The following is a 25,525-nucleotide window of genomic DNA, read 5'->3' on the forward strand; positions in this document are numbered from 1 at the left end:
TGTGCTTTCCTCAGATGCTGCTAAATGTACTGCTCTAGTACTCAGAAAAAAAAGAACAGGTTATTGACCACCTATAACTGTAGGTTGTAATGGCTAATAATGGGGAACATACCCTGGGGAGGGTTTATTTCATATGCATAACAATGCAGTTCAAAACTATTGTCCTACTATGATCTCAGATAATGTGTTTTCCTATTTTAAATCAATTTACTGTGTGACCTTGGATGATTTAATTAATCTTTCTGTGCCTCAATTTTCTACCAGTAAAATGAGGATTTTGGAAAAGACCCTGATGCTGGGAAAGATTGAAGGCAGAAGAAGAGGGCGACTGAGGATGAGATGGCTGGATGGTATCACCAATTCAATGGACATGAACTTGGGCAAACTCCAGGAGACAGTGAAGGACAGGGAAGCCTGGCATGCTGCAGTCCATGGGGTCATGAAGAGTCGAATACTATTTGGTGACTGAACAACAACAAAATGAGGATTGTACCACTTTATGTTGAAGATTGGAGGAGACGCACTGGCCAAATCAACAGACACAGAAAGAAGACTGATGGCTGCCAGGGGGTGGGGAAAAGGGAAACAAGGAGTGACTGCTAATGGATATGGGGTTTCTTTGTGGAATAACAGAATGTTCTAAAATGAGATAATGGTGATAGGCGCACTATTATGTAAATATACTGAAAAATCACTGAACTGTACATTACTTTAAAAGGATGAATTTTGTGGTAAGTGTATCCCAATAAAGATGTTATAAAAATTCTTAAAAAAATAGAAGTGTTTGGTACACAGTAAGTGCCCAATAAATGTTAGCTATTATTAGTAGTAATATTATTGTTACATTATTATTTAGCCATCCTATGGCCTAAGTAAATCCCTAGAAATTATTTTTAATAAAAGCCCACAGAATCCAGAAAAGTATTTCTATTTTACATATATGATATATGGATTAACATTCACACATTTATTCTATCCAAATTGTCTGAGAAATGAACAGTTTAAGAATCACAATTTCAGTATTCTAATCTGGAATAAAACAACTGCATGCAATGGATGTCTGATCATATCAGGATAGGTTTTAGGTAAATTTCAATGACTTGAAGCTACCCAAGAATCTGAAATGATGGGAGATTTTCATTTTCATCTCCAGGAATAAACAAGAAGTCCAAACACAGTTAAGTGCTTAGATTATGTAGTGTACACAGTTAAACTTTCAAATATATGCTTACTAGCCTTCTAATCACTTTTGGGGGGACACTTTATAAAAAAACAACTAAACAGTAAAATGTTTACCATGCCCTGTGGTCCCCCTCACCTTGCACAAAAGAAAATCCCCAACACAACAAAAAGATACAACTCAACTCACGCAATAAGTCACTTAAGAGGCAAAAGGCAAAAGATCTGACAATTAGTGACTGAATTTTAACACTACTGCATAAAGATATTTGCATCAATTGAGTTTTTTATAATCTGAACAGCAATTAAATCCAATCTTCAACTTTCCTATTGCTAGAAGAATATGACAACAGTCAATCTCAGAAGTAGGAGCAGCAAGTGATAAACCACAATGGCAGTAATGCACCACATTAGGCAATGATGCTCACATGCTTGAATTTCATCTAAAACATGAAACCTTCCAATTCTTGGAACAGAGTTTCCTTTGTTCGAGTCCTTTTCCCTTCTGGTCTTGCTTTCTATAATTAGCCATGTGCCTCTGCAGCAAATCAGGGAAAGTTGTTTTGAGGGTTACGACTTCCAGATATTCAGATCTTCTGTGCCAGAAAACAATGCACTTTTTTGCATATATTAATATTTATGTATGCCCTCAAACTGACCACTCATTTTCAGAAAGATAATTTCAAATAAAACTATTCCCTAAGTCACCCAAAACCAACAGATTAAAACAGAACAAGTTACCTTAACACCCAATATGTGTAATACCCTCCCTCTACCCCCAACCACACACAGACCCCCACCAAAGTTGTGGCCTTAGGAATTTCTGATCAAATATTTAGCCTGAGTAAAATTCAGTAAAGATTTAATTCCCTTTTAAGAAGCATGATTATTTCTTTCATTTTACATTATAATCATTGGGACAGATTACAAAACAACTTTGGAAGAGAGTGTGTTTCATGAGAAGTTAGAAAATTTCAGACAGTGGAAACAGATGACAAGTTAGGACCAATTTCAAACTTAGAACCAGTTTCAAAATATTTCAAAATATAAATATTTACCAGTTCAAGAATGAAATATTGGCTTTGTCCTAACAGGATTTATTTTGAAATTGTAAAGGGAAATTGAAACAAATACATAACCAAAATATCTGGACAAGACCAGGACAGAGAGACCCACTTTGCAATGCTCTGTAATTGAATATCATTCCAAGGACTCATTTGTCCTAGTACTGTTCACTTGGTCTTGGTTAATCCAGGGATGAGGAAAATATGCTTTTAAAATTACATATCAATGTGTAGGTCATCTTCAAATGCAAATGAATAAATATTTAAATTTCATGATAAAGAAAAAATGTGGAATAAGAAATTGCTATATTTGTAAGTAACTGTATATTTACAGTGTTTTCTGCCTGACTCCTAATTTTTGTCTATTAAGAGTTCGTCACTGTGCAATTTACAGAAGTCAGCAGCTCATGTTAACTTAAAGGAGCCCCAATTAGCTCAGAATCAGCCTGTCTCAGACACTCTGCTCCCTTCAGACTTGTGTGCATAAACAGCTGAGAATACAAGTAGGTGCACATGTGCAAAAAAGTAGCTGTCTAAAAGAAATCTAACTGGCTTTACAAATAGAAGTTTAAAACCAAGAAAATAAACCGTTATTTCCCAACCTGAAAAACGCACCTAATCAAAAAACTGCTAAGCCCATTAGTAGAAAAGGTGGCAGCTGTAAACTCAACTCATCCTATGTAATGCTTTAAGCATGTAGCTATTCTGTCAATCAGCCATCAGAACACTAAATCCCTCCATGTTCACATGGTTGAATGCAGCCTTCTGATTTAGCTTTACTTTCTAGTTAGAGGCCAGACTACACAGAACAGCAAGAAATTCCTTAGAGTTATGTTGTATCCAAACTGCCTCATTCTACCCTGAATAGAAGGTGCCCACATGACAATATGCATCAGGGACCTACCAATCTAAATTTCTGAGGTCTTCTACTTGGGTAAGTTCAAGCATTGGTCCACTAAGAGCTTCAGTCGAAGAAAAATTACATGTTCACTGCTAATATCTTAGCTTGCAAATGCAGAACTTGGGAGTAAGATTAAAATTAAAGTGTCACTAAGAAAATTAAAGTGTCACTGAGCTGCTATTTAACATGGCAGAGAGGTGACTATACAGAAAGACTAAAAAAACTTATGCTTTAGATGTCCTTTGATTTTTTTTAAGCAACAAGTGCAGAATTGTCTCTAATCAAAATCTGAATTTTGGTTAGTGCATGTTTTCTCCTCCCACATCTATGAACCCCCTTCCCAACCTCTATCATTGTCTTTTTAAGCTTAAGAGAAATAAAATAGACAGGCTATCCCTTCTTATTTATGAAAAGAGAGGAATATTCTAATAGTCATAAGGCAATATGTTTAAGAGCTGCACCTGAACTGGTATTCTCAAAACTGAAAATATAGTTACCAACTCTATTCAACTTGCAGAATGAATCCATGTTGCTTTCCAAGTCATTGGCTGTCACCCAAATGAACCACAGTGATCCCATCATGCCTTAGGAGGCATTATATTCTGTGTACTATGCACACATATTTTAAAGAAGTAACATTAAGAGGGAAAGGACAGCTTTTCAAACAGTTCCTTACATAAATTGTGACGGTGCTTTATGGCTCCCTTTTAATCACCTCACACACCCAGTTACCAAGTAACTCCAAAATAGACAAAAGAGGGCCAGAGGCAAAGCTTCGTGGTGAACTGCATCTTTGAGATGAGTTTTGAATTCCCTGGTTTTTAATTTCCATTTACTGAGGAGTGAAGGTGAGAATCATCCAACTGATGACAAAATAAAACAAGAAAACAGGATAAACGGCAAGGGCTTTGCGGTTTGGAGGCTGGCTATCAGCAAGAAAAGCTGTAGAAGCTAAACAAAACAAAACAAAAGGAATATTTAATACAATACGAGTGCCACAACTATTAACATTTACTAAACTTGAATGTGCTTGGCATAGTCTGGGACACAGACTTATATACTACAAGTTCAGTTATATTTGTGACCTTAAAATTGCATTTGGCAGCAGCTGAGAGCTGCTTGGTTCAAGCATGGAAAGCTTCTTTCCAACCATTTTAGATAGAAACCTTTCTAAAAAGGGGTTTCTTACACTTTTCTGAGAAGCTACTGAACTGTGCTAAAAAGGCTTACAAAGCTCCTATGCCAAATGGTCTCACACTGTTGTATTTTTTGAGTAACTGCTCTTATTATGAACTCTTTTATTATCTATTTCTCTGGCTGTGCCAGGTCTTAACTGCAGCACACTGGATCTTCACTGCCACATGTGGGATCTTCACTGTAGCATGCGGGCTCTTTAGTTATGCCATGCAGGCTCTAAGTTGTGGGATGTGGAATTTTGTTCTTTGACCAGGGATCAAACCCCAAGCTCCCTGCATATGGAGCATGGAGTCTTAACCACTGGACCACTAGGAAGGTCCCTATCAGCTCTTTTAGATGCCAACCCTCCTGACCATTCAGGAAACACCTACTCACCTTTTTATTCAATAATGATCCTTCAAGGAAATCTTTCCTGAACAACCATCTGGCATCCTACCACCCCAGGTAGAACCACCCACTTACCTCTTCTGTGTCCCCACTATACCTGGCACAGACTTCCATTGCCCACCTGGAACACTTCATGGCCCTTAAGTGTTTACATGCCTAGATTGTGAACTCAGAGGATAGACACCATGCCTAGCACAATGCCTGACACATAGTTTGTGCTTAATACACATTAGCTGAATTATAAGTACCTCTCTCTCTTCTAAGATTCTACTTGCTGAACCCTGGTGGGCCTGGACACTGGACAACTAAGCTATTGAGAACTACATGTACAGTAAATCATCAGACTCTAAGTGAGGAAATGAGGGGTTTTTCCACAGGCAGTTGAAGTGCTCAAGCTTAATAGTCTTTGGGACAGCAGTTCTGGCATTCTCAAACCTTAGTTTGGATCACTTCTTGGATTTTAACCATTTTCTAAAACAAAGGGATGTTACTGCACACAAAAATATTAGGCAGCCTATCTATCCCATTAAAAAGAAGCTAGTGAACACTTTCAGTTTAAGGTGGGATTTCAAGAGAATTTTAGGGATGTACAAATAATGAATAAACAGCATTCATCGCCACTGCTATAGGCTCTCCTTAATCTTTAGCAGAATTTTCTACTGAAGCAGAAACGTACTATGTAATGATATTTAACAACTTATACTGGGTGGTGCTATAGTACAGTTCTAAAAAGGTATGTGATCTACTTGGGTTTGACACTTGACTCCCCTATTCTCTAGTTATGTGTCCTAGGGCAAGTTGCTTAACCTCTCTGTGTCTGTTTCTCATCTATAATTATGGGACCAATAATAACACAGTTTTTATTTATTACAGTTGTTGTGAGGGTTAAATGAGATGACATAAATCAAGTACTTACAACAGTTCCTGGCCTATAATAAGTAATCAGTAAATGCTAACTATTATCATGATTAATTTGTCTGGAAAAGGCTCAAGTCATTTCTCAAGTCACCTATGCCTCCTATATGCCAGGACTAAGCTAGTTCTAGTGTAATGTCCTTTCCCAACCCTATCCATTATTTAAAGATTGAAGAAACAAGAAAGATGTGACTCCACATCTCAGATGTCCAGATAGCCAACTCAGATAAGATGGACGTTATCCCTACTGAAAGCAGATGGTTCTATGGATGACATTAGCAAGAATCATACCATTAATGTGACTTATAAGTTACACTGCTCCTCACCTGGTCTTCATCTCTAACCCATATTTTCAGTCTGCTCTGCTACCACAGAGATTAAGTACATTCTTACCTACTATAGACCAGGCAAACATGATGATCACCACAAAAAGCCGGACCATGAAGTTTATTGGTCCTGGCTCAGCCAAAAGTACCAGCCGGCAAACCAGCATTGCCATTGTCAGGGGAAGTATACAGTATCCCAGCACACAAAGGCTCTGAAAAAAAGATCTAAAAAACAACATATATCCATAAAGATCATAAATATAGTTGATCTATATCATGATGCAATTTATTATACAGATTTCTATGTATCATGGATCATTACTTTCCTCCAGTTAGATATTACCTATACCCTAATGTTCATTTTATGAGGATAGGCCTCTGTATTAAACATATGCCTTAGTTTTTCTCTCCCCATACTCTCCTCCTCTCTACTTGAATGCCTTAACAGTCAGCCATTTAGGATCTAGATGATCTACTCTAATTCCTAGAGACCTCTTTCTCCCACTAAACTGCTAAGATTTTGTTTCTTAATCTTTTCTGGTTTATAGACCTATTTGAGCATTTGTTGAAAGCTATGGGGCATCTGTTCCCAAAGACAAATGTAATCTTCTAACACAAAACGTTCTGCACATAATTTCAGGGGCTGGAGAGAGAACATCTGAAGCTTATCAAAGGACCCCAGATAATTTAACATAATTTAATTCAACTAGGTTATTTCTGTTCAGTGTCTTTAAGAGAACTTTCCTTTTGCTCTCATTTATTTTGATTTTTCTTTTTGAAAAATACATAACAAGCCAGACTTCCTTAAAAAATCTAAGATATGCAACCTAGAAATGGAAAAAGGATGCATTTTAATAATACTCACATGTTTCCTCCAAGAAGTTTTGAGTTGAGGGTGATGGTAACTGCACCAAACCAGACAATGACAAACACTTCTGCAAACTGGGGCCCTCCATCTTTTTCGCTATCTACAGAGCCTCTTTGAAGCATTCTGTGACAAGGAAATGGCATGAGAATTGCCTAACCTTATTTAGAGCAACACAGTTAAGGTACGGGTTCTCAAACTTTGAATCAGGGTGCTGCTCTATATCTTACCTGAAGATCTGTTATAGGTTGTACAAAAGGAAAATGCCACAAGCATATAGCAAGGCTCCCTTATTTCAAATTCCAAATCCCTCAGGACTATAAGGGATGCCCCCTTTGATCCTGTGGGAATGTTTAAATGGATTACTGAAGACCTTTTTTGGTTAAGCAGAGGATATAAACTGAAGGCCTAAGTGTGACTTACGGACACGAGGTTGCTGGTCCATATAATACTTTTAAAAGGTCTTAAATTCATTTTATTTTAGAATTGGGAGATTTCACATAAAAATATGTATTTCTGGATTTTCTTAAAAAATCAGATGAGTTTCTTTCACCGGGCCTGCATTTCTACATGGCAACAATCAGGTGCAGTTGACATAGCAGCAGATTCCTTCACAAGGGCTTTTGGTCACCAATTTGCAACACATGCATATACACATTTGAATTTGTAATTCTTGGGTTAAGGTTCCAGTTCTGGCATTTAAAAATGCAAACAGCCTATCTATTTAGTTGTTGATCTTTTAAAAATCAAAACATACAGATTACCACTAAAAAGCTTTCTTTGAAACTGAGTAATTGAACAGTCACTTAAATCTTAAAAATTTAACACATAAATAAACTGTTTTGAATTTTGGACTTACACTTGTACTCTGTGTCATTATTTTCAGTAACAGAATAAATAACATCACCTCAAAACTTCTTTTTTAACAACCTCTTCTTATTACAAAGTATAGACAAATCACACTGTAAGTTTTGCACTGCTATGCTATTTGCCAGCACAGGCTTTTGTATTCTATGGTTCTGCATACTCCATTCCGAGTCCTGACAATTTGATGAGAAGAATGATAGCCCTGATCACTTGTTCTCTGGAACTCCTATTACTTCAGCATGGTATGACAGAAAGAGGATTAACTGGCCTGGAAGGCAGGAGACTCAGATATTGATTGTAATTCTGTCACCAGATATGTAAACTAGAGCAAATCACTTGATGTCTTAGGACTCCGATTTTCTTCTCTGCAAATAAGCAGGATTAAATTCCATAATCTCTAATCTTTCAAAACTAAAAAAGTATATGCTCAGAGCTTTTAATATAAACACTTACATCAAGGCACTGGATTATGTCCCTTGATATGGTTATTAAAAGCATAAGATAGAGCACTCCACGTTTTTACCTAAATTACCAGGCACTTGACTTTACATTTAAAAAGGGTTAGAGAAGCCAGTAAGAAGTTTGAATCTACAATCACAATAGGTTAGGCCTGGAAAGGACCCTCAACCATCTACTTTTATAGATATGGAAAAGGAAACCCAGAGAGGTTAGGTAGGAAGAGATGTGTAATAATCACAGAGGTAGAGAATGGGCAGTCAAGGAAACCTGAAGTGGAATTCCAGGTCTACCATTGATTGATTATGTGGTGTTTAGTTCAGTCCTCAATCTCTTTGAACCTGAGCTTGTCTGTCAAAAGAGGAGAATAAATATTCACTTCTTGTTATGGGGATAAGAGAAGGTATTTAAAAGTTTTTTTTAGAGGTCCAAAGTTACTCTGCTGATAGCAAAGTTAGTATTAGAACCCAGAAATGGATCCTAGTGTAGTATTTTTTCCACTCTACCAGTGGTTATATTACCCTCTCCAGCAGAACTTTTGCTTTCCTTTTTCTGTCCTCTTCCCCTTTACATACAATGAGTATGAAAAATACAACACTTTGTGAAACAAGATCTTGCTTTGAACTCAACCACTTCTAGTTTAATCTCTCTTATACTTTTAGCAAAATTTTAAAAGAATTATGTTTGCAAATAAATACTACTTTAATTGTTTAGTACTTAAACCTTTAAGATACTTAATTCACTTAGCTTAATGATGGGGAGGTAAATGAGTGTGAATAAATATTGAATAGAAATGACTAAAACAGGGTAAGAACTCACTGATAAATGAGGGTGGGCATAATTTTCATATCTTTAATTCCATCACTCTTTGAACTGATCTAGAAAGCTACTTGACTTTTTAGATTTAAATGCATAAGGAGTATAATTTGTCAAAGTCCAAAATGAAAAATTCAGTCAAAATCCCCTTCAATTTTGAAACTCCATGAAAAAAGTTTAGTCTATCTCAAATGACAAAGAAAGGAAATATAAGTACTTACAATGCAAGCGTCACACAAAGGATCAAAGGGCCCCATAAATCCCCTACAAGAAAAGAAAAGACAGAAAATTGTTAAGACACAGGCATATAACATTTTCTGTCTTATATTCTGCCATTCTTGGCATTCAGACATCAAGGCTTTCTCTGTCTGCCCAAAGCTTCCACCTCTCCTATCCCTCTATTGGCCTTCTCTGCTCCCCAATTCTGAATGCCCTTCTTCATATATCCTTTAAATTTTGCTCATTTCATACAACACAAATCACCCCTCTCCCCAGCTACTATGGTAAAGAATCTGCCTGCAATGCAGGAGACCAGAGTTCAATTCCTGGGTCAGGAAGAGCCTCTGGAGAAGGGAATGGCAATTCACTCCAGTATTCTTGCCTGGATAATCCCATGGACAGAGAAGTCTGGTGGGCTACAGTCCACAGGGTTGCAAAGAGTCAGACACGACTGAGTGACTAACACACACACCACCTACTAAGCCACATTCCAGCAAGCTATCATTAAAGACCAATAGGCAAGGAGTCAGAAAACGTAAATGCCCCACCCTGCACAGTCGGAAAGAAGACTAAAGCCAAGTCACTTCACCAATCTGAGACTACGTTAGACAAGGCAAGTATAATCAGGCTCACCTCAAAAATATGAAAAATGAAGTTGAGAAGAAGAGATGTGCCCAAGTTAATATAAACAGTTAAGTGTAGGGGTAGGACCAGAACCTAGAAACAAAACCAGAATCTTCTGATTCCCACTACAAAGTCCTTTCTACTCTACAATACAGCTTTCCTTTCATAATTACTACACTGAACCAGTACAGAACTGCTGTTCTCATAAAGTGAGAAAACAGCCCAACATTGGTAATTTCATAGGGTTAAATGTTAACAAATAACATGAAAACTTTTTGAAAACTATAAAGGCTCTGCCAATATCAGATCTAAGCACAGTGGTTCTCAACCAATAGCCGTTGGGTGATTAATACACCAATAGTTCAGGAACATAAAGCTTAAAGCACAATTATCTTCCTCAAATAATATGAAAAAGGGTACATACTACTTCCAACTTTAACTTCACTTGTACATAACTTTACCTGAAAGAGTAATTTTGACACCACTGTGGAATGTTTGTAAAAGATGTAAAAAAAAAAAAAAAAAGAAAAATCACAATCCTAATACTCTAATAGACTATGTTTACTAGGTAAACAATAAAATTTTCATCTCCCAAACTGAAACTCCAACCCATTAAACAGTAACTCCCCAATATCCCCTCAGTCCCTGACAACCATTTTACTTTCTGTTTCTATAAATCTCACTATTTTAGGTACCTAAGTAGAATAATACATATTCTTTTGTATCTGGCTTATTTTACTTATTGACTTCATCAATGTTGTAGCATGTATCAGAATTTCACTCTTTTTAAAGGATAAGTAATATTCCATTCATATATGATATATACCAAGGTGTATATAACATACTTCATTTACTCATCCATCCACTGATAGACATTTGAGTTGTTTTCATCTGCTGCTATGAACATGGGTATACAAATATCTCTTTGAGTCCCTGCTTTCTATTCTTTTGGGTATATACCCAGAAGTGGAAGTACTGAATCATGTGGTAATTCTCTACACAATTTTCCAAGGAACCACCATGCTGTTTTTCACAGTGGCTGTACCATTTTACATCCCCACCAGCAATGCACAAGGGTTCCAATTTCTCTACATCCTTACCAATATTTGTTATGCTCTATTTCTTTGAAATAGAATTTGTTATTCTCTATTTCTTTGAAATAATGGATCTGAAGTGGCATCTCATTGAATAATACAGCTTTTGTGAGGAAGAAACTTCAACCTCAGAAAAGTTAACTGTCTTATCCAGGATCACACAGCTTGTGATGGAACCACTATCCAAAATCACACAGCTAGTGACAGAATCACTATTCAAAACCCAGATTTGTCCATGCTCTTTCCACTATATACCAGCTGTAGCAAATCATGTGTTAGCTTCAACCCACAATGTACTTTGCTGAAAAAGTATTCTGACACTGCAGCCAATCACCACAGTGATGGCACATTTGCCACATATTTGACATCCCTATGTTACAGCAGAAATGCTGCCAAAATAGAAGGTACACTCATATCCAACATCATTGTTACTATTCTCAAACAAATGAGTCATTTTTTTTTTGATAAATGGTACTAAGAAAAACCAAGAATGTTTGAAAAGGAAAACTAAAAGTCTAACAATTTCGAGAATAAATTCTAAATAATAGCATAATTTTCTGCAAAAACTGTTTTGAAACTCTTAAAGCAGTCAACAATGATCGTTCTGAAAATAGAAATGTCAATAAAGTACTATTAATTTGTTAATCCTTAGTGGGTATTAGCTATTACTCTTACTCTAATGTAACATTTTAACATTTTGTCTTTCCCTTGGAGATCATTAAGTTTCTTGGCTGAACAAAGTCACTACGTGTTTGCCATTTACAGAAATACTTTTTGCAGTGTCTATTACAGCAGGTGAAAATATTCAGTCTATGTTTATTGATGAAAACAATATATTAAGCAAAATCTTCCAATCTCTGAAATTCCATCCTCAATTTTTAACTTTGTTCAAAAATGTCACCTATATTTACATATTTTTCATCATGCGAAATGATATCAGTTTTATTATCACAAAGCCTTACAAATGCTTATGATAAGGTATGATGAAAAATAGCAAAGCCTCGAAAACCACACATACTTACAATCTCTCAAAAGAGTATTACTTTTCCTTGGGTACAAAACATGCATGAATTTTTTCCCAACAGCTTTTAGATCACGCATCTGAAAGATAAAAACAATATGCTGTACTGTAATAACCAAGGCTGCTAAGTAGCCACTTCAATTTGCTCAAGTTTTTTATTTCAATCCCCCTAGGAGCCCTTCATTGAATTTTAGAGCCATAACTCCAGTCTAACTCCTTCACCATACAAACAAACCAGAGAGGTGTGGTTTTTGTATTAACTCCTTTTTCTATTAACTTTTCCTTTAACTCCTAAAGCCAACATCTAACTCTACTACATTCATCAGTTCTGCTGATTTTGATTTTTTAAACTCTGCAAAAGAGAAATACAGCCCTCTTAATATGCTACTTAAAGAAATGAAAATAATAGCACTAGTAAAATCTGTTCTGCAAAACACAGCATCTAACTTTCAGTTCACACATAAGGTCATAAGAGCCAAAGGGCCTGCTCCTAAGCTACCACACTCTTCACAATATGTAAAATCAATTAATTTTCAACATTCCCATTCATTCTGGCAAAAGAGTCCTAGAAGTCACATTTTAAAAAATCAAGACATTTGGAAAAAAAATCAAGACATTTGAAGAAGGGAACAGTCATTTAACTTCTCAAAATATAGTTGAGGTATTCTGTCCTAATTTTTTCACCTAGAAATTTCTTCACATCATTAATATTCTTTGAAAACATGATTTTTAATGGTTGTTTACCATTCTACCACACAGATGTAACATAATCTACTTAGCCGATTACTCTTCTGTTCAACTTTTCCCCACTATAAAGGCTGCTGTAACAAACATCTTTGTATAAATATTTTTCTTTTAAAATTATCTTTGTATTGAATTTTTTCTCCTTATACTATACAGAATTATCACCTTAAAAAATGTGAACATTTTAAGTTCCTTAATATCCATTACAGCCAAACTGATTTCCAAAAAGGCTGTACCAAATTATTCTCTAGGGGAGAATCTTAAATTTCAATAAATAAAATACACTGAAAATCAGTGAACCAAACAAAAATATTACAAAGTGCTATTAGTTATTTAGCATATGACACTGAACAGAAATTCTTTCAACCCATCTAACTTACAATGGTATTCTGAACAGACTCATTTAATGTGGAGCTGTCAAATTCCCGAACGCGTGATCTCACAGGAATGGTGATTTCTCCTTCCACAGGGATGTCTTGTGGGATAGATATATCAGAAAGGCCTGCAAACTGAGAAGAGTTAGGGAAAAAAATTTAAAGCCTGTAATATACTGCAGGATTCCCCCAAAGATATCATTTCCCAGTGAGCAGGACTGTATCTTTTTATAGGGTTTTATACAGTTTTTAAAGTAAGGTGTTAGTTCACCAAGCATTGAACAATACAGTTAACTAAAATTCTCAAATACTTGTTTCTTTTAAAGAAGGAGATGGAATATCTTTTTTTTCCCCAAAGTTTCTGTATCTTTATGTTTTTTTTTTTAATTTATTTTTATTAGTTGGAGGCTAATTACTTTACAATATTGTAGTGGTTTTTGTCATACATTGACATGAATCAGCCAGATGGAATATGATGAAAAAAGTTATCAAGTAAATGGCATAGATATTTTATGTGCTTTCCTAGTGGTGCAGTAGGTAAAGAATCTGTCTGCCAATGCAGGAGACACAGGTTTGATTCCTCAGTCAGGAAGATACCCTGGAGAAGGAAATGGCAACCCATTCCAGTATTCTTCCCTGGGTAATCCCATGGACAAAGGAGCCTGGTAGGGGGTCAGTCCACAGGGCCACAAAAGAATCAGACACGACTTAGCAACTAAAACAACAACAATAGATATTTTCTTGGCCTCAAACAGTTTCTTTCAAGCATGAAATCTTAACAGGACATAGCTGGTAAGATTGTAGAACTATTGAAAAAAAGTGACCTTTCAGTGATCACATCTTAGCACTGTCATGATTCTTTTACACTTCTGCTCTTTAGTTAGCTCTAGTGGCCTCTGCTGGCTAAGAAGGAACATTATGTAAAATCTAAAAGAAAACTGGGAAGAACACAGAAACAGTAAAGCACATTATTTATCCTCTTTTTTTTTTTTTACCAGATTATTGGCAACCACAGATCAAATAACATTTCCAAAGTGAACTGCAAGACTGTAAACTTTTAAACTCTTACATTCATATGCCAAACTTGATTATTGTGATTGAAACTCTAGAATCTTCAAGTTTCTAAGAGAACAGAAGCAAACCCTCCTCATATGGTTCTTGGTCCAATGGGTCTAATGTTTAGTGTACAACAGTTGCAGATAAATGAAACAGTTGCAGTACAGTAAAATTCTAGAAAGAATGAGGTTGTTCAAAAAATTTATTAAAAAAACAACTTTTTGATCACAGTTTTATTAAACGTACTTGAAAATTCTTCACACATTAGACTGGCAAAAATCCAAGTTTGACAACACACTCTGCAAGTAAAGCTGAGGGGAAAGAGCATTCACGGTTGGTGGGAAGGCAAAATGGTACTAGGCCCTACAGAAGATGAATCTGGCAATATCTAGCAAATTTACATATGGATTGCTCACCACTTTTAGGAGTCTAAAGCAGTAAATATACAAAAAGACATATACACAAGGCTCCTCATTACAATACTACCTGTAAAAGCAAAAAAAAAAAAAAAAAAAAAAACCCTGAGAATAGCCCAAATGTCCATCAACAGAGAATTAGTTGAATAAAGCATGGTATGTCATAATGGAATGCTATGCAGCTGTAAGAAGAATGAGGATATCTCTAAAGAACCATCTGGTTGGCCAAAAAGTTCCTTCAGTTTTAAAGTAAAAATAAAAGACACATTTTTCATCTTCACCAAGAACTTTACTGAACAATGTACTCACCATTTGTTCTACTACCTTCTGTGATTCTTCAGGCAACTACATAATTCCATCTTCCCAAAACTTTTTATCTTTTTGAGCAAATAACTATTCTAGGTGCCTTTTACAATCTTCTAGGGAATTGAATTTTTTTTCCATTAAGAGAATTTTATAAAGACCAAAATAAATGGAAATCTGAAGGTGCAATTTCTGGTGAATACAGTGGATGAATCAGAACTTCCCAGCCAAACAATTATGTTTTTGTCAGGTCATCAAAGAAACCTGAGGTCTTGTGTTACCCCGAGGAAGATTATGCATTTTCTGTTCACTAATACCGGACACTTCTCCAAGTGCTGCTTTCAGTTGGTCTCACTGGGAGCAGTACTTGATGGAAGTGATCTGTTGGTTTTCCAGAAGGAGCTCATAATAGAGGACTCCCTTCCAATCCCACAATGTACAAATTGACTTCTTTGGATGAAGACCAGCCTTTGGTGTGGTTGGTGATGGTTCATCTCACTTGCCACATGATCTCTTCTGTTCCACACTGCTGCACAGTATCCACTTTTCATTGCCCAAAACAATTTGTTTTTATTTTTTCATTTATTTATATTAGTTGGAGGCTAATTACTTAACAATATTGTAGTGGTTTTCGCCATACATTGATATGAATCAGCCATGGATTTACATGTGTTCCCCATCCTAAACCCCCCTCCCTCCTCCCTCCCCATCCCATCCCTCTGGGTCATCCTAGTGCACCAGCCCTGAGCACTTGTCTCATGCATCAAACCTGCACTGGCGATCTGTTTCACAATTGATAATATACATGTTTCAATGCTATTCTCACAGATCATCCCACCCTCGCCTTCTCTCACAGAGTCCAAAAGTCTGTTCTATACATCTGTGTCTCTTTTTCTGTCCTGCATATAGGGTTATCGTTACCATCTTTCTAAATTCCATATATATGCATTAGTATACTGTATTGGTGTTTTTCTTTCTGGCTTACTTCACTCTGTATAATGGGCTCCAGTTTCATCCACCTCATCAGAACTGATTCAAATGCATTATTTTTACTGGCTGAGTAACGTTCCATTGTGTATATGTACCACAGCTTTCTTATCCATTCGTCTGCTGATGGGCATCTAGGTTGCTTCCATGTCCTGGCTATTATAAACAGTGCTGCGATGAACATTGGGGTGCACATGTCTCTTTCAGATCTGGTTTCCTCAGTGTGTATGCCCAGGAGTGGGATTGCTGGGTCATATGGCAGTTCTATTTCCAGATTTTTAAGGAATCTCCACACCGTTTTCCATAGTGGCTGTACTAGTTTGCATTCCCACCAACAGTGTAAGAGAGTTCCCTTTTCTACACACCCTCTCCAGCATTTATTGCTTGTAGACTTTAGGATAGTTGCCATTCTGACTGGCGTCTAATGGTACCTCATTGTGGTTTTGATTTGCATTTCTCTGATAATGAGTGATGTTGCGCATTTTTTCATGTGTTTGTTAGCCATCTGTCTGTCTTCTTTGGAGAAATGTCTGTTTAGTTCTTTGGCCCATTTTTTGATTGGGTCATTTATTTTTCTGGAATTGAGCTTCAGGAGTTGCTTGTATATTTTTGAGATTAATTCTTTGTCTGTTGCTTCGTTTGCTATTATTTTCTCCAATTCTGAAGGCTGTCTTTTCACCTTGCTTATAGTTTCCTTTGTTGTGCAAAAGCTTTTAAGTTTCATTAGGTCCCATTTGTTTATTTTTGCTTTTATTACCAATATTCTGGGAGATGGGTCATAGAGGATCTTGCTGTGATTTATGTTGGAGAGTGTTTTGCCTATGTTCTCCTCTAGGAGTTTTACAGTTTCTAATCTTACATTTACATCTTTAATCCATTTTGAGTTTATTTTTGTCTATGGTGTAAGAAAGTGTTCTAGTTTCATTCTTTTACAAGTGGTTGACCAGTTTTCCCAGCACCACTTGTTAAAGAGGTTGTCTTTTTTCCATTGTATATCCTTGCGTCCTTTGTCAAAGATAAGGTGTCCATAGGTTTGTGGATTTATCTCTGGGCTTTCTATTTTCTTCCATTGATCTATGTTTCTGTCTTTGTGCCAGTACCATACTGTCTTGATGATTGTGGCTTTGTAGTAGAGCCTGAAGTCAGGTAGGTTGATTCCTCCAGTTCCATTCTTTTTTCTCAAGATTGCTTTGGCTATTCGAGGTTTTTTGTATTTCCATACAAATTGTGAAATTATTTGTTCTATTTCTGTGAAAAATACCGTTGTTAGCTTGATAGGGATAGCTGAATCTATAGATTGCTTTGGGTAGTATACTCATTTTCACTATACTGATTCTTGCAATCCATGAATAGATTCTCCATCTATTTGTGTCCCCTTTTATTTCTTTCATCAGTGTTTTATAATTTTCTATATATAGGTCTTTTGTTTCTTTAGGTAGATATACTACTAAGTATTTTATTCTTTTCATTGCAATGGTGAATGGAATTGTTTCCTTAATTTCTCTTTCTGTTTTCTCATTGTTAGTGTTTAGGAATGCAAGGGATTTCTGTGTGTTAATTTTATATCCTGCAACTTTACTATATTCATTGATTAGCTCTAGTAATTTTCTGGTAGAGTCTTTAGGGTTTTCTATGTAGAGGATCATGTCATCTGCAAACAGTGAGAGTTTTACTTCTTCTTTTTCAATCTGGATTCCTTTTATTTCTTTTTCTGCTCAGATTGCTGTGGCCAAAACTTCCAAAACTATGTTGAATAGTAGTGGTGAGAGTGGGCACCCTTGCCTTGTTCCTGATTTCAGGGGAAAAGCTTTCAATTTTTCACCACTGAGGATAATGTTTGCTGTGGGTTTGTCATATATAGCTTTTATTATGTTGAGGTATGTTCCTTCTATTCCTGCTTTCTGGAGAGTTTTTATCAAATACATAGCTTTTATTATGTTGAGGTATGTTCCTTCTATTCCTGCTTTCTGGAGAGTTTTTATCATAAACGGATGTTGAATTTTGTCAAAGGCTTTCTCTGCATCTATTGAGATAATCATATGGTTTTTACCTTTCAATTTGTGGTGTATTACATTGATTGATTTGCGGATATTAAGGAATCCTTGCATTCCTGGGATAAAGCCCACTTGATCATGGTGTATGATCTTTTTAATATGTTGTTGGATTCTGTTTGCTAGAATTTTGTTAAGGATTTTTGCATCTATGTTCATCAGTGATATTGGCCTGTAGTTTTCTTTTTTTGTGGCATCTTTGTCTGGTTTTGGTATTAGGGTGATGGTGGACTCATAGAATGAGTTTGGAAGTTTACCTTCCTCTGCAATTTTCTGGAAGAGTTTGAGTAAGATAGGTGCTAGCTCTTCTCTAAATTTTTGGTAGAATTCAGCTGTGAAGCCATCTGGTCCTGGGCTTTTGTTCGCTGGAAGATTTCTGATTACAGTTTCAATTTCCGTGCTTGTGATGGGTCTGTTAAGATCTCCTATTTCTTCCTGGTTCAGTTTTGGAAAGTTATACTTTTCTAAGAATTTGTCCATTTATTCCAAGTTGTCCATTTTATTGGCATATAGCTGCTGGTGATAGTCTCTTATGAACCTTTGAATTTATGTGTCGTCTGTTGAGATCTCCCCATTTTCATTTCTAAGTTTGTTGATTTGATCCTCTTCCCTTTGTTTCTTGATGAGTCTGGCTAATAGTTTGTCAAAATTGGTTTTTAAAAATGGAATGTTTTCATTATGTTTCAGTAGACAATCACATGTGGAAATATGGTCAAGAAGTTTGGGTTTTTTTTCTGCTTAACTTATGTGGAACCCAAACATCAATTAACATAACCAAACTGGTGCAAATGATTTTCAATGCTTGATATGGATATTTTGAGTAGGTCGGTGCTTTCCCACCTGATAATATAACTTTGATTGTTCTCAATTAATCTTGATTTGATCACTTTCAACTTCAACTGTTCTACCCAACCATGGAGCATCAACCAGCACACAAAACTTCCCAAACCACTTTTGACATGTTTTATCAGTCACAGCACTTTCTCCATATACTGCACAAATCTTTTTGTGTTTCAGTTGTGTTTTTACCCTTCTTGAAATAATAAAGCATGATATGCCAAAAATGTTGCTTTTTCCCTCCCATCTTCAATATTAAAATGGCTATACAAAAATTCACCATTTTGGTAAATTTTTACAAAATGAATGTGATATGACAGCAGTCACAAGCTAACAAAATTGGTTCAAATGAAGTTAAAGACAACTAAGCATTTCTTCTCAGCAATCATCCTCTCTGTTTTTTTCAATCTAACCTTATTGAATCTTTTGATGGCTAAGTTTAAGTAATCTCTCTTGGTAAATGTCACAATGCACTTGAAAAATGTGGATTATTTTCAAATATCTTTTGATATTGATTTCTAACATAATTCCACAGTGAGTGAAAATGGCAACCCACTCCAGTACTCTTGCCTGTAAAATTCCACGGACAGAGGAGCCTGGAGAGTCCATAGGGTTGCAAAGAGTCAGGCACAACTAAGTGAGCACAAGAGAACAGATTCTGTATAATTTCAATACCATTAGACCATGAAAATTTTGCACTTTATGTCCCTGGATATGTTCCAGTGTCTCTGAGTCTACAGTCTATGGGAATGTGAATAGAATTTGTATCCTACTGTTGTGTGAACTGGTTCACAGTGCTTTTCAGATCTACTATATCCTTCTACTTCTCTGTATATTCATATATTAATTTTTGAGAGTTTGATATTGAAACTCCAAATAAAAATCATAGTTTACTTAAAATAATTGTAATATACAGTGGAACTATATGCAATCTTGTTCTGTATTTTCCAAGTCTCCTATAAATGTGTTACCATACTTTCATAATTAAAAAAATAAAAATTAAAAGAGACAATGATGCACTCCTTGGGGCCATCTTACAGATAAAACCAAACTTTTTCACCACCTCAATATTATGGCGTGTTAAAAAAGAATGTGAAGAAAAGTTTGTATACATGCTACCTCTAAGAAAGGAAGGAATACACATACACATACACACATATCTGAATGTTACCTTTTAAAAATAAGAAATAAATCATGCAATATGACTTAGAAATGATCCCTGAAAATATAGTCTTCCCTCGTGGCTCAGACGTTAAAGAATCCGCCTACAATGCAAGAGATCTAGGTTTAATCCCTGGGCTGGGAAGATCCCTTGAAGGAGGAAATGGCAACCCACTCCAGTATTCTCACCTGGAGAAACCCATGGACAGAGGAGCTTGGCAGGCTACAGTCCATGGGATCACAAAGAGTCAGAATGACTGAGAGACTGAGCATGCACACACAAAGTGACTTAAGTCACATGCAATGTAAGTAGTATTTATAGATTTTTTTTTAAAGCTTCCTATTTTGGAAAGGAGGGGGAAAGGTGGAGGAAACAAGGAGACAAGTTAGGCTTCTTAGAATACACACTGTTCTGTATTTATGACTTGAAATCATATAAATACTTCACAAAATTATTAAACAAAATTAAAATTTAAAAGTAGTCCCTAAAACTGAAAGAAAAATGGAACAAATGAACCTGCTAAATTAAATACATAACCACACAAAGAGTAACTATCTCAAGTGAGCTTACAACACTGAAGTTTGATTTCTAATCAGGATATAGAAAGCTGCAATAAGCATTCCATCCACTAGAACAATGAAAAAAAGCCAGATTAATTACAAAATCATAATTTTCCTTGAACCCATCTGAGCTGAGGTTTTAGGGCAACCAAGTAGCATGAAAGAAATCTAAGCAAAGACACACACTTCCAAGGAGATGGGACATGAACACTTGCTCATCTGCAGCAAAGCATGAGAACAACACTGGGTAACACAGATGGCACTCAGCTTTCTTTATAGTCCAACTCTCACATCCATACATGACCACTGGAAAAACCACAGCCTTGACGAGATGGACCTTTGTTGGCAAAGTAATGTCTCTGCTTTTTGATATGCTATCTAGGTTGGTCATAACTTTCCTTCCAAGGAGTAGGCGTTTTTTTTTTTATTTCATTGCTGCAATTACCATCCTGCAGTGATTTTGGAGCCCAGAAAAATAAAGTCAGCCACTGTTTCCCCGTCTATTTCCCATGAAGTGATGGGACCAACATTTAGTTTTCTGAATGTTGAGCTTTAAGCCAACTTTTTCACTGTCCTCTTTCACTTTTATCAAGAGGCTCTTAAGTTCTTCTTCACTTTCTGCCATAAGGGTGGTGTCATCTGCATATCTGAGGTTACTGATATTTCTCCCGGAAATCTTGATTCCTGATTGTGCTTCTTCCAGCCCAGCATTTCTCATGATGTACTCTGCATAGAAGTTAAATAAGCAGGGTGACAATATACAGCCTTGATGTACTTCCTTTTCCTATTTGGAACCAGTCTGTTGTTCCATGTCCAGTTCTAACTGTTGCTTCCTGACCTGCATACAGGTTTCTCAGGAGGCACATCAGGTGGTCTGGTATTCCCATCTCTTTCAGAATTTTCCACAGTTTATTGTGATACACACAGTTGAAGGCTTTGGCATAGTCAATAAAGCAGAAATAGATGTTTTTCTGGAACTCTCTTGCTTTTTTGATGATCCAGCAGATGTTGGCAATTTGATCTCTGGTTCCTCTGCCTTTTCTAAAACCAGCTTGAACATCTGGAAGTTCACGGTTCACATATTGCTGAAGCCTGGCTTGGAGAATTTTGAGCATTACTTTGCTGGCGTGTGAGATGAGTGCAATTATGTGGTAGTTTGAGCATTCTTTGGCATTTCCTTTCTCTGGGGTTGGAATGAAAACTGACCTTTTCCAGTCCTGTGGCCACTGCTGAGTTTTCCAAATTTGCTGGCATACTTAGTGCAGCACTTTCACAGCATCATCTTTTAGGATTTGAAAAAGCTCAACTGGAATTCCATCACCTTCACTAGCTTTGTTCGTAGTGATGCTTCCTAAGGCCCACTTGACTTCACGTTCCAGGATGTCTGGCTCTAGGTGAGTGATCACACCATCGTTATTATCTGGGTCGTGAAGATCTTTTTTGTAAAGTTCTTCTGTGTATTCTTGCCACCTCTTCTTAATATCTTCTGCTTCTGTTAGGTCCCTACCATTTCTGTAAGAGTCAAATGGTAATGCTAGAAATAAAAGAACATAGTAACAGACTCAACAAGGTCAAACAAAGAAATCAGCGATAGGTCAGTGAAAATTATCTAAACAGAAACAAGAGCTGGAAAAGAAAATAAACACATATATTAAGTCATTCTATTGTATACCTTAAATTTATACAATGTTATATGTCAATATTTCAATAAAACAGGAAAAAAAAACATAAGACCACCCCAAACAGAATACAGCATGCAAGAACTGTGGGGTTGATATTAAATAATCTAATTTGTATATTATTGAAATCCCATGAGAGATAATGGATCTGAAAGCATATCTGAAAAGGTAAAGGCTGAATTGTTTTCCAGAATGACGAAGACCTCAAATGATGGATCCAAGTCCAAAAAACCCCAATCAAGATAAATACCTAAAGACAAAACAAAAGCAAAAATCCACAAACCTAGACACATTCACACTACTGAAAACCAAAGATAAAGAGGAAAACCTTAGAGGTAACCAGAGGAAAAAAGACACAATAGACATCTCACTCAAAACAATGCAAGAAAGAAGACAAACACACCTTTAGAGTGCTGAATGAATAAAACTTTCAACCCACAATTCAAAAAACAACAAAAATAGCTATTAAAAATGAAAGGCAATACATGTCTCAGGTTCATGGGAGACCACCAGCCACATCCATGGACTATGGGGCTCTGTGCAAGACATATCCGCCTGTGCCTTTGGCCTCTCCTCCAGAAAGAGGAAAAAAAAAAAATGGAGCAGAGGGAAAAGGCCCTGAGGTCATTCATACCAAACTCAAAGGCCCAGAAACTTGGAGCCTTCCAGAATATCCTTGACTTCCTGTTCTTGATGTCCTGTCCCAAGTAACAGGACATCAGTGAAAGTTGAAATGACAGCTGTCTTTTCAGGCATATGTGATTTTGCCATGCAAAGGAGCCAGAATCACAGATAACAAAGATGCTTCTCAGGACTGCAAACTCCAAACACTTTTATTCATTCTCCCAGTATGATCTCAGAAACAAGTATGTTTTGAAAACCCTCTACATACTTAAAATGGGTGATTTTTACTGAACAGGCATTATACTGGAGTAACACTGATTGAATTAAAAAGCCATTTAAAGAGGGACTAGTTCCCACTTCTTTGAAATGACAATGCTGCTGTAAAGCAATAATTGACTATTTCCTGCCTTGGATGAGGGATAACTGCTTTCCCTTTTTGTTTCTCAAAGAAAAGTGTAAACCTCTCCTGCTCCCTAAAATAAAATGAAATAAAATTAAAGTTTAACAGCATCAAAACATGAATTATGACTTTATACACTTACAACATACTCTAACCAACTCTCAAGGTAACACTGTCTTTGCTCAATAAAAGTCTTATAATAACCCCCTCCCAAAAAAAAGCCAGCAAAATAATGACTTTTCTCAGATGAGCAAAAACCTGAAACATGCATTCCAAGAAATGTTAAACAATAATCTTCAGAAAGGAATATGATATCAGAAGAAGGTTTGTATTTCCACAAGGAAATGAAGATCTCCAGAAGCGGTTTAAATGAAAGTCAATATAAAATGCATTGTTTCTTATTTTTAATGATCCTAAAAGGTAACTGCCTAAAGCAGAGGTCACCAAACTTTTTCTGTGAAAGATCCAAATGTAAATATTTTAGGTTTTGAGAGCTAAATGGTTTCTGTTGGAACTACTCAACTCTGCTTCTGTAGCATGAAAGAAGTCAAAGACAGTACATTAAAAAATGAAGTGCAGCTGTGTTCCAATGAAACTTAGGTGGTGGGTCAAAATTATAAAAATACAACATTTAGGAGAGAGCTGGAAGTTTGAACACTGACAAGATATTTGATATTAGGGAAGTATTGATTTTTTACATGTACTAATGATATTGTGGTTATATTCTTTAAAAACAGAATTCTTATCTTTTAAAGATACATATTAAATATTTATTAATGTAATGATGCTTGGGATTCGTTTTAAAATAGTATAGAAGGGAGGTGGGTAGGGCTACAGAAGAAAGAAGACTGGCCATAAACTGGTAATTATTATTGAAGGTTGGGTACACAAGAGTGCACTTTATTATTCTACTTTTGTATATGTTTGAAACTTTTCTCAACAGAAAGCTAAAAAATAAACAAAAAATCCTAATTTTAGGGGCCACCTAAGTTTGTTTTTCTTTCTGCCTCCCCTACCCAAGCCAAAATGAACCTAAATATAAACAAATCTCTAGATCTTAAGAGTTTACAGGAAATATGTGGACAGAGGCACCTACTAAAAATAGAAGGATACAATAGGCCAAATACAGAAAGTGGAGAATTCTATAAGACAAATGACTTTAAACAAATACATTACATCAAAAAGAGGACACATATATTAAAAGAAATTTATTATCCAAATGCAATTTGACCTTGTTTGGATCCTGATTTGCACAAATTGTAAAAACACATTTTTTTTAGAAAATTGGTAGATGAACTGAGATTAGATAATATTAAGGAGTGATTATTATTATGTGTGATAATCAAAGAAAACAAACAGTCCTTACCTATTAGAGAAACATACTGAAGTATTTATGGGTAAAGGGATACATCTGGGATTTGCTTTAAAATACTCATAAAAGATCATGAAAGACAAGGAAATACTGAAGAACCATTACAAACTGAAGAAAACTAAGGAAAAATAACAATTAAATGCAATGTGAGATCCTGGACAAGATCCTGGAAAGGGCATTCGTGGAAATCCTAATAAAATTCAAATAAGAACTATAGTTTAATAGTGTTGTATAAACATTAGCTTCCTGGTTCTGATCTTTGTACTATGGTTATATATAATGTTACCACTAGAGGAAGCTGAGTGAGGGGTATACAGGAACTCTCTGTGCCATTTTTGCAATTTATCTATGTCTAAAATTAGCTCAAAATAAAAAGGCTATTTTAGAAAAAAATGTGGTAAGGGAATAAATGAAATAATAGCAGAATGCTGAAAGTTATATGAGATTTGTTATACTACTCTTTATTTTATTTAAATGTTTGAGGAACTCTCCTGGTGGTCCAGTGGCTAAGATAAGACTCCCCAAATAGGGAACCCAGCGTTCCATTCCTAGTCAGGGAACTAGATCCCACATGCCACAACTAAGACCTGTCACAGCCAAATAAACAAATATGTAAGCAAACAAATAAACATTTTTAAAAATAAAAGTAAATATATGAAAGCTCACATAATAAAATGGTAAAATATTTCACTTTCTTGCTTCTTTTACCACCTCAAACTGCTCTCCTTCTTCTCCTCTTCTCTGATCAAACTGCTCTTCACTCTCTTACTTGCTTAATCCTTTGTAATCTGTACTGGTCTTCCCACAACTTTAGTGACACTGCTAACAGTGACCTCACAATCAAGAAGTATATGAATCCTGGGATTTCCCTGGCAGTCAAGAGTACTCTGTGCTTCCAATGCATGAGGCATGGGTTTGATTCCTGGTCAGGGAACTAAGATCCTACACACTACAGGTTGTCCAAAATAAATAAATAAATAAAATCTGCAATTAAAAAAGGGAAATATAAGAATCCTTTCTCAGTTTCAT

The 25,525-nt window shown here is 36.0% G+C and overlaps 1 protein-coding gene across 2 annotated transcripts in view; it reads right to left on the reverse strand.

The window, feature by feature from the left end:
• The window catches only part of YIPF6 (Yip1 domain family member 6), a 103,583-nt gene that overhangs the window by 72,664 nt on the left and 5,394 nt on the right, over positions 1 to 25,525 (reverse strand). The window contains exons 2-7 of one of the 2 annotated variants that reach the window (XM_061137371.1): positions 13,056 to 13,184; positions 11,933 to 12,011; positions 9,195 to 9,237; positions 6,835 to 6,960; positions 6,037 to 6,194; positions 3,919 to 4,095 (exon numbers count right to left, since the gene is read on the reverse strand). In XM_061137371.1, coding sequence (XP_060993354.1) covers positions 3,977 to 4,095; positions 6,037 to 6,194; positions 6,835 to 6,960; positions 9,195 to 9,237; positions 11,933 to 12,011; positions 13,056 to 13,184 — 654 coding nt within the window. In that variant the 3' untranslated portion in view covers positions 3,919 to 3,976. Of the gene's footprint in view, positions 1 to 3,918; positions 4,096 to 6,036; positions 6,195 to 6,834; positions 6,961 to 9,194; positions 9,238 to 11,932; positions 12,012 to 13,055; positions 13,185 to 25,525 lie in introns of those variants that run through there. The other variant, XM_061137372.1, reaches the window with a different exon arrangement.

This window comes from Dama dama, chromosome X (assembly GCF_033118175.1).
Source record: "Dama dama isolate Ldn47 chromosome X, ASM3311817v1, whole genome shotgun sequence".
Classification (NCBI taxonomy): domain Eukaryota; kingdom Metazoa; phylum Chordata; class Mammalia; order Artiodactyla; family Cervidae; genus Dama; species Dama dama.